This window comes from Martes martes (assembly GCF_963455335.1).
Source record: "Martes martes genome assembly, chromosome: 3".
Lineage (NCBI taxonomy): Eukaryota > Metazoa > Chordata > Mammalia > Carnivora > Mustelidae > Martes > Martes martes.
In genome coordinates this window covers 52,226,580-52,240,001 of record NC_137890.1, presented here as the reverse complement: position 1 = coordinate 52,240,001, position 13,422 = coordinate 52,226,580, and the positions used below count along the sequence as shown (strand labels likewise).

Here is a 13,422-nt window from a genome sequence, read left to right as displayed (position 1 = left end):
TTGTTTGGGGGCTTTGGGGGGAGTCGTTTGTTTTTTGTTTTTGTTTTTTGATCTGCTCTTTTTCTGCCTTCTCTGGTTTCAACTGAACCGTTTCTATGGTTTCATTTTCTCTCCTTTCTTAGCATAATAATTATACTTCTCTTATAATTTCCTGAGCGGTTGCCCTAGTGTTTGTAATATACATTGACAACTAATTAAGTCTTCTTTTTTATAGTTTTTAATTCTTGTTACTGTATAGTTATATTAGTTTCACGTATATAATACAGTGATTCAGCACTTCCATACAACATCCAGTGCTCATCCCAAGTGCCCTCCTTAATCCCCATCACATATTTCCCATCCTCACCACCCACCTCCCCTCTGGTAACATCAGGTTGTTCTCTATAGTTAAGAGTCTGTTTCTTGGTCTCTCTCTTCTTTCCTTTTGTTTTGTTTCTTAAATTCTACATATAAGTGAAATCATATGGTGTTTGCCTTTCCCTGACTTATTTTGCTTAGCATTATACTCTCTAGCTCCATCTATGTTGTTGCAAATGGCGAGATTTCATTCTTTTTTATGGCTGAGTAATATTCCATTGTGTGTGCATACCTCATCTTCTTCATCCGTTCATCAATCAATGGATATCTGGGCTGGTTCTGTATCTTGGCTATTGTAAGTAATGCTGCTATAAACACAGGATGCATGTATCCCTTTGAATTAGTGATTTTGGATTCTCTGGGACAACTGATCTAACTTTCAAGTAATTCTATATCACTTCTTGAGTAGTGCAGGTACCTTCTAAGAAAGTATTCCCAATTCCTCCCTCCTGTCTCATATGACACTGTTGTCATTTGTACCACTTATCCATAAGCTACAATCATCCAATATGCTGTTGCTCTTATTATTTTGAAAAACTGTTATGTGCTAGATCAATTAAAAATAAGAATTAAGAATTAATGAAAATTATTCAAAGTAAGAAAAATAAGACACTGTATTTTACCTTTAGTCCATCTCTAACACTCTTCTCTTTACCTCATCTAAGTCTCTAACTTACATCATTTTTCCTTCTCTGAAGAATTTTTAACATTGCATATGAGACAAGTCTACTGCTGACTTGTCTTGAAATGAATTTTTTTTGTCTCCTCCACTTTTGAAGGATAATTTTGTTGCATACAGAGTTCCTGGCTGGTGGGTTTTTCCTTTTAACACTTGAAATATTTCACTCTATTCTCTTCTGCTTGCTTGGTTTCTACAGAGCTGTCTGATGTAATTTTTATCTATGTCATTTTAAAGATAAAGTGAGGTTTGTTTTTCTCTTTTTATAAGACTTTCTCATTGTCTTTTATTTTCTGCAGTTTAATATAGTTTGGTTAGGTGTAGTTTTTTGGTAATTATCCGAATTGGTATTCTCCGAGCTTCCTGGATCTGTTCATTGTAATTAATTTTGGTAAATTCTTAAAACAAAGAACAAGGGCAATGGGAAGTTACAAATATGGTAGATTTTAATCCAACAATATCAATAATCACTTGAAATGTGAACAATTTAAAAATACCAATTAAAAACAAACTATCGGAACGGATTTTAAAAAACAAGACCTTATTTTATGCTGTGTATAACAAATCCACTCTAAATGTAAATACACAGATTAAAAGTTAAGGGACAGAGAAAGATATACCATGCTAACATTAATTAAAAAAAAAAAGCTGGAGTAGCTACATTAATTTCAGACAAAACGACTTCACAAGAAAAATTATTAGGGATAAAGGAAACATCACATGATAAAGGGGTGAATTCCCCAAGAAGATATAACAATCCTTGTGTATGTGCCTAACAACAGAGCATCAATATATGTGAAGCAAGAACTGATAGAACTACAAGAAGAAAGAGACAAATCCGCGATTATAGTTGGAGACTTCAACACCTCCCCATCAGTAATTGACAGATACAGCAGCCAGAAAATCAGGATATAGTTGAATCCAAAGCATCATCAGCCCACTGGATGTGACATTTATAGATCACTTCATCCAGCAACAGCAAAATACACGTTCTTCTCAAGCTGACATGGACTATTCACCAATTAGACCACATTCTGGGTCATAAAACACACTTTAATAAACATAAAAGAATGGAATTCACACAAAACATGCTCTCAGATGACAATGGAATTAAATTAGAAATCAATAATAGAAATAGTTGAACAATCTCCAAGAATTTGGAGATTAACAAAACACTTCTAAATAACATGAGTCAAAGAGGAAATATCACGAGAAATTTAAAATTATTTCGAGCTAAATGAAAATAGGACTTATTAAAGTTTGTGGGATGCAGCAAAGTAGTGCTTAGAGTGAAATTTATAGCACTAAATGCATACATTAGAGAAGAAAGATCTAAAGCAATAATCTAATCTAGAAAAAGGGCAAAAAAAAAATGCAAAGGGAAAAGAACAAAAACAAGACATAATAAAAATTTGAGCAGAAATCAATGTCGTTGAAAACAGGAAATCAGTGAAACCAAAAGCTAGTTCTTTGAAAAAAAATCAATAGATTGATAAACCTCTAAGCTGGCTATCCAAGAAAGAGAGAAGACACAATATTACTAACAGAAATAAAAGAGAGGCCATCACTACTGGTCCCATTGATATTAAAAGGATAATAAAGGAATATTGTGAACAACTCCATGCCCACAAGTCTGATAAAGTAGATGAAATGGACCAATTCCTTAAAAGATGTAGACAGATGACAGAAAGATAAAGGACCCTTGTGATTACATTCAGGGGCCACTCTAGATATCCAGAATTATCTTCCTGTCTCAAGATCTTTAATTACACCTATGAAGTCCTTTTGCCATAGAAAGTAACATATTCCCAGGTTTCCAGGTTTAGGACATGGATGTCATTGGGCAGGAGGGGCTATCACATGATCCACCTACCACACCTGAGAGCGAGGCAGAAAGGGCACACTGAGAAGTGAGTGGAGAATTTTTTAAGTAGCTAAGAGACAGCATACTGGGAAACCAAGTATGAACTCTTGTGAGATTGGAGCCCACTAAGCCCACTTACCTACTGGCATCAGTCTATGAAACTGGAGGATCCTTGTTTTTTTTTGTTTTTTTTTTCAAAGATTTTATTTATTTATTTGACAGATAGAGATCACAAGTAGGCAGAGAGGCAGGCAGAGACAGAGAGGAGGAAGCAGGCTCCCTGCTGAGCAGAGAACCCGATATGGGGCTCGATCCCAGGACCCTGAGATCATGACCTGAGCCGAAGGCAGAGGCTTAACCCACTGAGCCACCCAGGCGCCCCATGGAGGATCCTTGTTATTGAAATCAACCAAAGTTGGGATTTTTTCTTGGCACAGAAATGAAGCACAGTGGAGACAGTTGTTGACAAGAGTTTTGAACTGATGGAACTATAAAGCAAAGATAGAGATGGGTGGTTCAAGCTCTTCGGGAGAATCGTGGGAGGCTGTGATGAGCTGAAACAGCTATGGAAGGAATAACCGAATGAACAGGGTAAGAGGAACAGAAGACGAGAGTCAGCATGACTTGTGTAAGTTATTTCAGAAGTGAAAGTTTCTACCCATGACAAGGAGGGGATGTGTACAAAGGATTGGTTAGTTTGATCAGGATGAAGATGAAAATCACTGAAGCAAAGGAGATCAAGGGACTGAGCCACCCAGGAGCCCCACTTGAAGATATTTTTAGATACTATGACATTCTAGGCTAATTTGGCTGGATATAAAATTTTAAACTCAAAGGAATTTTTCTTCACTACTTGAAAAAAACCCTCCTTCTTATATTCAATGATGCTTTTGATAAATCTGATTCTCTTTCCTTTGAGAATAATCTTTTTTCCTCTGTAAGCTTTTCAACTATTCTTTCTTTGATATTCAAAAATTTCACTATAATCAACACTACTCTCTGTCTTCACACTGTGCTTGGTTTTTCTTCATGGCAATTATCACTACCGAATAATATATCCTATATTTGTTTCTCCCTCCCTTCACTAGCATATAAACTCCATGAGAAGAGCACTTAATTCTGCTCACTACTGTACATGTCATACCTAGACTAGTGTCTGAAACATAATAGGTACACAATACAGACTGAATTATGGTTCTTTACCCTCTAGGCTTTGCCCACTAAATTCATTCCATTCCTCAAGAAATCACAAGAAACCGGAAGTCAAATTCTTAAATTACCACACTATGCTTTGAATCTTTGTGTCTTTTCCTATCTGTTCTGATAATCTTGGCAGATCTCCCAGGACAAAGGACTTCTCACTTTTCTCTTGAGACTAGAGACTTCTGTAAGTACTTGGTTCTCAGATGCTTCTTCTTAAGCTTTCTGAAAGGTAAAGGGCCTCTGCCAAGCTGGAGGCAGCGGGTAGGGAGTGGGGGAACAAGACACACCCCCAGATCCCTGTCCCTATCCCAGGTTTTTTGTTTTTTGTTTTTAAAGATTTTTATTTATTTAACAGACAGAGACCACAAGTAGGCAGAGAGGCAGGCAGAGAGAGAGTGGGAAGCAGGCTCCCCGCTGTGCAGAGAGCCCAATGCAGGACTTGATCCCAGGACCCTGAGATCATGGCCTGAGCGGAAGGCAGAGGCTTAACCCACTGAGCCACCCAAGTGCCCCTATACCAGGTTTACAAGATGCTTATACTCAAAGTGGGATGGGTGTTAGGGAGGAGAACAGATACAACCTCCATCCACTGACTCAGACACTACTGGATTTCATCCTTTATCCTGCCTTCCACACCTTGAACCCAACTCCTCACATTTCAAGTGTATCCACCCTGTAACTCTCAGAAATTCCTTTTTTTTTTTTTTTAAGATTTTATTTATTTATTTGTCAGAGAGAGTGAGCACAGGCAGACAGAGAGGCAGGCAGAGGCAGAGGGAGAAGCAGGCTCCCTGCTGAGCAAGGAGCCCGATGTGGGACTCGATCCCAGGACGCTGGGATCATGACCTGAGCCGAAGGCAGCCGCTTAACCAACTGAGCCACCCAGGCGTCCCAACTCTCAGAAATTCTTAAGTGATCCCAGTGAGATGCCTTTTAAAAGACTGGCACTGGAAAAAATAAAAAATAAAACACTGCTGCTGCCAGCATGATTTCCACATTATGATTAATGGGAATCATTTATGCAAGTGGCATCTTGCTGAAAGTAACATAATGAATCACATGCTTGCCAGGATCACTTCGTGACAAAGACTGCCAGGTTCAAAAATTATTAAAACACTAAAAAGAAGCCAAGCTGCTATGGCACCAGAATTTACTGGTAGGTGTTTATTTTTTAATAACCAACTTTCTTTTTTATAAACTTGTAAAAATTAAATGATTTTTATTCCTTTGAAGAAAAAACATTTTGCAAAAATATTTTATGTGAAATAATACACAAATACAAATAAGCAACTGTGTACAAAATAATTTATTACAGCATTATATAGGTTGCCATTATTTTACAGTGAGTTTTTTTCTCTTAACAATTATGAATCTAAACAGATTAGAGTGAAGGAAAACCATTTTTAATTAGAATGGATTCTCTAAATAAAATCTCCCTTTTTGAATTCATATTTGCCTTAAAGGGATGTATTAATATTAAACATATTTACACAGTTCTGAAAGAAAATACTGAATGATTCCAATATTGTTTTCTGTACAAGATAAAACAAAAACCTATACTCCCGCCCAAAAATGCTCAACAATGTTTTAATAGTTAAACTAACAATAGTTTAAATTCTCATTTTGCTGATACAAAAACATATTTAAGAGTCAACGCATGGCTATAAGAGTAACAATGTTTCCTTATAATTTGTATTCTTCCCTATTACGCTCCCTTGAAGCAGACCACTTAGATATAAACTACTTGTTAACACCTGAAGCAATTTAATCAAGATAGCATAATTCTTACACACAGGTCCTTAAAAGACTGATCTAGGGATATGCAACAAATTTACCAGTGAATTTCTATGATTAAGAGGCAAACCAGTCCCCACATTTTGAATCATCTACATAAAACTGGAGTACCCTTATTCAACAGAAAGTATCATTTTCATGGATATTAAGGAGGAAATGGTAAATCATGAAAAAATTAAGGTGGAAAAAAGGGCAAATTGAAACAAATTTAAAAATAAACCTCTACATTGCCAAAAAAAAGTTTCACGTTGTTTTTAAAATATAGTTTACACTTTAAAACTGATGTGCTTTAATCAAAAAGCAACCAAATAAACAATAATACAACAAACCAATAACAGATCAAAACACAGATTCTGAAACCAGGATCTAAAGAAAATACTACAGTGGGGCTGTATACAACTGAGCACAATAAGAAATTATAGTCATAATACAGAAGTGACAGCACCCATCACAATGCTGATGATCTGAAAGTTTAAGAAAACTGTACAGGTATAAACAGGTAATTTTCAAAAGAGTTTATGTAAATTGGCAGGGTCAGATAAAGGATAAAATAAGTTTACAGAATACTCCACTGCCAAATTCTATCCAATTATTTCATTTCATACCTATATTAAAATATACCCTGAAAAGGAAACCCTGATCTGAATTCAGCTCTAAGTCTTACAGGAGTCGACTTTCTATGGGATTTCAAATTTCGTTTGCCAAGACATCATAGTTGGCTGTATGGTTGAGTGCCACACCGGGACTGTCAGCTTCGTTTGCACCAGGCAGGAAAGCGGAAGTAAAAGGAAGCAGATTATGACAGGCCACCCTGTATTCTTCATACTGGGAATTACAGTTCCCAAAGCTGCCATCAAGCAGTGCCTCGGAAACCTTTAGTAAAGTCTATTTAAAAAGGCGAGAATAAAAATAATTTTTAAGAAAAAAGGCTGGGTTACTAATCACCTTAATAACCAAAAGTTGCAAGGTGTTAATTAAGCAAGAGAAAACTGGCAAGGCCTCAGTGTAGGATAACTTGCTACTCACAGTTAGTAATCACCTCAAAATAGGAACATTTTATTATTTTTTTTAATTTAAATTCAATTACTTAACATACGGTGTATTATTAGTTTCATAGGTAGAGTTCAGGGATTCATCAGCTGCACACAACACCTAGTGCTCATCGTATCATGTATCCTCCCCAAGGCCCATCACCCAGTAACCCCATCCCCCCACCTACCTCCCCTCCAACAACCCTCAGTTTAGAACAGGAACATTTTAGAAATCAATTCTGCAAAGTCTTAAAAAACGGCAAAGTTCTATTACTTGAAAAAGCGACTCTCTGAAACTAATCACTACAATGAAAATGTCCTTAATTAACCACAGTAGTTCCCATTTCCTGAGGGCTTACTATGCACAGGCAGGGAATAAGCCCTTTGCAGGGCAGTATTTTGGTGAACCCTCCCGCCAAGCAGGTAAGTGGTACAGACATGGCCGGTGTTACTGTGCCTTGCTCTACTGCAATTGCAGATATTGTGTTTCTTACAAATTAAAGGCTATGGCAACCTGGTGTCCGCAATTCTACTGTCACCATTTTCCCAACGGTATTTGCTCACTTTGTGTCCCTGTGTCATATTTTGGTGATTTTTGCAAATATTTCAAACTTAGTCACTATTATTATATTTGTTATGATGACCTGTCATCAGTGATTACAACTCGCTGAAATCTCAGATGATGGTTAGCATTTCTCAGTAATAAACTATTTTTTTAACTAAGGCATTTAGATTGTTTTTTTTAGACATAACACTATTACACACTTGACGGACTACAGTACAGTATAAACATAACTTTTATATGCACTGGGAAACCAAAAAATTCACCAGACTCATTTTGTTGTGCTATTCACTTTATCAGCAGTAGTCTGGAGCCGAACCCACAGTATCTCCCAGGTATGCCTCTGTTTTTTCCTCACCTTATAAATGAGGAAGAGGAAGCCAAGAAGTGGAAATCTGCCTAATGTGTGTGACACAGATCATAACTGATAGAGCTGAGATCCAAACCCAGACATAACTCTGAAGGCCCACTCAAGAATTGTGTTGTAAAGACCCATGTTCTGTCAGAGCATTCCATATCCACAAATTTGCAGAAATCAATCTGAAACACTTACCTTTACATTTTTATCTTTTATAGTTTCATCCAATCTAGTGGCAATAGCAATTGCTTTCTCTTGCCTTGACTTGTCCAGAAAATACATCATTTTAGCCCCTGAAATACCAAGATACTACAAAATGAGTAAACTCCAAGATCTTAAAATTGATTCAACTGACATCGACCAGTGACTTCAAATAGGGTTCCAAGTGTTTAATTAGCAGTGGGTTGGAGCTGACTCCTACTCAGAACTTGGGAGCCAGATGCAAAGTCTCCACCCAACTCCCAATTCAAAGACATCCTACTACCAGACTAGGGCCACAACGGGAGTGTTTATATTATGGCAAAATGCTGCAAATCAGGGCTTCTTCTGTCAAAAAGAGATGGTTGTCAAACACTTACCAGGAGACCAGATTTAACAACCACCCCTCCCCCTGGAAATGCTAAAGCTCAAATTATAAATATGGGCTACCCTGTAGCTAAAATCATTTTTTAAAGATGATACCTTCAAATAAAACAACTAAGGAACAAATTACCATCACAGAGAAGTATGACAGAGGGACAAAAGGAAAACGCTTTCATGTTCACAAAGAAAATAAGTAATTCTTAAAGGTTTTTTTTTTTTTTTAATCCCTATTCCTGGGTGGTATTTTTTCTGCATCCACTAAAATGATCATATGGTGTTTACCCTTTCTCTCTCATTGATGCGATGTTTCACAGTGATTGATCTGCAAATACTGAACCCTTGTAACCCAGGAGGAAATCCCACTTGATTGTGGTGAACAATTTTTTAATGAATTATTGGATTCAGTTTGTTAATATTTTGTTGAGGATTTCTGCACCTATGTTCATCAGCGATACTGGCCTGTGGTTCTCCTTCTGTACTGTCTATATCTGGTTTTGGTATCAGGATAAGGCTGACCTCATAGAATCAATCTGGAAATTTTTCCTCCTCTTCTATTTTGGGGAATAGTTTGGGAAGAATAGGTATTAACTCCTCTTTAAATTTTTGGTAGAGTTCACCCGTGAAGCCTTCCCTTTCACAATGGAGACAACAGGTATTTTAATAACCTCTTTCTCCATGTCTGTATCTCCTATATCTCCTGGTCCATACTCTATGCTCATTTTTCTCTTGGACTCTTACCAATTTATACTGTTTACTGTTAATTTATAAGAGCTCTACATATATTATTAGCTTTTTATTAGTTGCATATCTGTAAATATTTTTTTCCAATTGGCCTTTTGACTTTTCTTCTAAATTTTTATTTATTAAGTAAACTCTTCCCCTAACATAGGGCTTGAGCTCGCAACCCTGAGATCAAGAGTCACATGCTCTACTTGACAGAAGGTGCGCCAGCCTTCTTTCTTCATGGTGTTTTTATTTTTATGTGGAAAAAATTACCTTTTTCTTAGAATTTCACATATTTGGGAAGGCATTTCCCATAATAATAATAAAGAAATGTTTTCTTTCATTATCCTGTATTCTTGAAGAGAAATTATCTGTCCTTACTACCAAGAAGCTGTCATTTTTCATAGGAAATAATTTTTTTCCATAGACACCAGAATCAAAAAGTTTCCCTTTAGAACAAGAAAACTTAGGTTGAAATATTTAAGTATATGGCTTACTGCAGGAGCATAATTATACACTTCTTGCTGTCCCCAATGCCTTTTCCACAATGTTTTGTCCAGTTTACCATCTTGTCTATCCATGCCATTTTGTTATTTATCAATTTGTATAAACTGCCTAAAATCCTTCCTGTAACTGGTAGGATATAAATAAATTCTCAAAATACAAAACATATGAAGTAATAAAAATACAAGAAAAAAAAAGATCACTCATAACCACAAAATGTGAACAGAAACAACTAAAGCTTCCACATGTATTTCTTTTTAGCCTTTATCCCATGTAGGCTTTTTTTTAAACATAGTTGAGATTATACTGTATGTTAATTCTGTGTTCATATTATAAAATTACTTACCGCTGTTACTACAAATATTTTGAATAAACATTACTTTACAGGACTGCCTGGTTTTCTATCTCAATACAAACTTACTACCATTTCCCCTCATACTAGACATATATTAAATTTGTTTCCATTCTTTTCCCTACACTTACACACAGCATTTCAGTTACCATCTTTACACGTAAAGCCCTATCTCTGCTTTGGATTAATTCTTTAAAATTATTTGCAAAAGTATGACCACAGCAAGAAATCACAGATAATGTGAAGCTCTTTTTTTTTTTTTTTTTTTTAAAGATGTATTTAATTTAGGGGCACCTGGGTAGCTCAGTGGGTTAAAGCCTCTGCCTTCGGCTCCAGTCATGATCTCAGGGTCCTGGGATTGAGCCCTGCATCAGGCTCTCTGCTCAGTGGGGAGCCTGCTTCCCTTTCTCTCTGCCTGCCTCTCTACCTACTTGTGATCTCTGTCAAATAAATAAAATCTTAAAAAAAAAAGATTTATTTAATTTATTTGAGTGCACACACACGAAGGGGCAGGGGAGAGAGTCTCAAGCAGATTCCCGCTCAGCACACAGCCCTACGTTGGACTCAATCCAGTGTAAGGGCCTATTTAGCCAGAGCGATTTCATCTCGGTTAAACAGTAATTTTGTTGTTTATGCAGTAAAACTTCAACTGACCCCCCCCCCCACCACCACCATGGGGAACTTACTTAAAAGTCCGGGGAAACCAGTAGAATGTGGCCGACCAGTCCCTGATAACAGAGCCCAAATACAAGGGTGGGTCAGGTCAGGTGGAGACATCCAATCAGTGGAGAATGCATACTGTCTCCCTAGCTACCAAGGAGTGTGGGCCCTGCCTTTTGGGCGCCAATTCTGACCAAGGTAATAGGCTAGTTCAAATAGCTACTATGGGGTAAATTTTAATTCAATTGGCACCCGTGTGTGACCTAGCGGGACTGTGCAGCTTTCTCTGTGTATTGTAATCTCATTGGCCACCTGTGTGTGGCCAGGCTCAACCACATGGCCTTTGCTCTGTAAGTTAGTCTGTGAGGCTGGGAGTCACTGGTTCTCTCTGTAAGAGGTGGCCCTGAACCATCAGTTTGATTCTCGATACTTGGCGTGAAATAAAGCTTTGCTTGATCTTCGCTTTGTATCAGTCTCGCTCCTTTGATCACGGACCTAACACCAGGGCCCTGAGATCATCACCTGAGCTGAAAGTAAGAGTCAGACACTCAAACGACTGAGCCCCTCAGGCGCCCCAATGTGAAGCTCTTACTCAGAATGACAGACTGTTTTCCTAAATGGCTCGGCCACTTTACACTCTCAGAAGCAAAATACCGAGTGCTTATTCACCATGTCTTTACCATACGTTCATCTCCTTTTTCCAAACCAACAAAAAAAACCCTTTCTTATTTTGAAAGATCAAAAATGGTATTGTGTTAATTTCTTTTTCTATGATACTTTATAAGGCTGAACATCTTTCCAAACTTTCATTTTCATCACATTCTAACCTCTTCCATAAATGTTTTAACCCCGGGAGTCAGACACTGACCTGAAAGCAGATGCTGAAGAGAGTTAGCATTGTGTTTGAGAAAATCCTCATTAAAACTTTCCAAATCTTTGTTGACAAATATTTTCTGCATTTCTTGAGATAGAACTTTGCTCACAATATCTGGAAGATTACTATGATTAGACACTATAAAAACAAAATATTTGGAATTAAAAATTTTTTCATCTGCTCTCTGAAACAAAATCAGCATTTTTAAAGACATTTACATTTGCTATTAAGCTTGATACATTTTACATAGTAAAATATTGCTCCTTTGGAATATAAATATATTCCAGCTTAAAAATGTACTAATTTTTAGCATATCCTTGCTAGTATGTTTAATTTATAGATGCATTACAAATATTATCTTTTTTTTGCTTTATATTGTTGCAAATCTTTTTAATGTCCAACTTAACAGAAGGCTGCTGAACTGTCATTTTCGCTTTTACATTAACATTAACTTTTGTATACTTACCAGACTTAGAAAATTTAATTAAACATTCATGTAACCATGGGTGATTACTGTTGATGGCAAAAGCTCGTTTGACAGACTGCAGCATTAACAGAAACTTCCCTGTGTCAGAAAAGAAAATATAAAAGTAACATCATGAATATTTATGTTTGCTGTTTTAGTCACTTTATGTTAGCCTCACTTAAATTCCAGTGACAAAATGTTACCTTTCTTGTAACATTCATAAGCAAAATTCACAGCTGAACTTGGTTATCAAAGACAATTTTTATTTTCTAAAGAAAAGCTTGAAATCATGTAGAATTGAATGCTTCAGGTAAACAATTTGTATGACTGTTCAAACTATTCTCAAAATGGATTTGATCATAATATTCTGATTGCCCTGTAAAGTTTTGAGTAGCAAAGGAAAAAGGGATCAGGAGCCTTTGTGGAAGGCTGAAATGGAACTCTAATGATCTAACTGATAAAGATCACACTGAATATGGTCACCAATATAAGGATTAACAACTGAATTCAAAAAAGATTACCTTTTCTAAAATATATTTCAAATGCTAACAGATGAGTGTCAATGTTATCAGCAACAAGGTTCTTAAGAGGTATAAGGAACTTGATAGCTTCTTCTAATGGATTTTCTATCTATTTTGAAACAGAAAGGAAAATTACATTTAAAAACAGCTACACAAGTTAAATTTCCCCCCAAATCTCATATTAATACATATCTAAAGTAATTTACAGTTCTCTTTATATGACCAAATAAGAAAACATTTTAAAACTATCATCTGTAAACAAATTCAAAATAGTCAAAAATTTCAAAATGAAAATAGCTCTATTGTTTTTTGATTATAAAATCAATATAATCTCATAAAACTCCAAAATGTCCAGGAAATTATTCCACAGGCTTAAGGAGATGGGACACCAAATACTGATAGCCCTTATTATTGAAACATTTAAAGTAAGGAGACAAATACAATTGCATTGTGTAAGTAGAAAAAATCATCAGTTTAAAATCCTTACGCTAGATTCCACAGTAAATAAACCTGAAAGTTAAATATTTCCCTAAATCTGATCCCCAAATAACTACCGACACTTTGAGAAAATCCCAGAGATGAAGTGCTTTATCTTTGTAACTAAAACCTATCAAGGTATACAAAATGTTTCCAGATGTAACAGATAATTGGCTGCTCTAACAAATTACCAAAAATTTAGTGTCAATAAAGCAACACAGAGTTATTCTCTTGGCAGTTCTGTAGATCTAAAGTCCAACATGGGTCTCGCCAGGCTCAAAAATCAGGAAGTCAGCAGGACCATGTCCCTTTCGTAGGCTCTAAGGGAGAGTGTGTTTCAATGCCCTTTTCGGCTTCTCAAGGTTGCCCACAATCTCCGTTTGCCGCTCCCTCATTCCCTCTTCAGAACCAGATA

The 13,422-nt window shown here is 36.5% G+C and overlaps 1 protein-coding gene across 2 annotated transcripts in view; it reads right to left on the bottom strand.

The window, feature by feature from the left end:
• Nucleotides 1-5,391: 5,391 nt before the first annotated feature.
• NAA16 (N-alpha-acetyltransferase 16, NatA auxiliary subunit) overlaps nt 5,392-13,422 on the bottom strand; it is a 65,495-nt gene continuing 57,464 nt past the window's right edge. For both annotated transcript variants that reach the window (XM_080798237.1, XM_080798238.1), the window contains 5 exons: nt 12,531-12,639; nt 12,010-12,108; nt 11,538-11,681; nt 8,044-8,141; nt 5,392-6,782 (listed from right to left, as the gene is read on the bottom strand). In XM_080798237.1, coding sequence (XP_080654363.1) covers nt 6,585-6,782; nt 8,044-8,141; nt 11,538-11,681; nt 12,010-12,108; nt 12,531-12,639 — 648 coding nt within the window. In that variant the 3' untranslated portion in view covers nt 5,392-6,584. The remainder of the gene's footprint in view (nt 6,783-8,043; nt 8,142-11,537; nt 11,682-12,009; nt 12,109-12,530; nt 12,640-13,422) is intronic.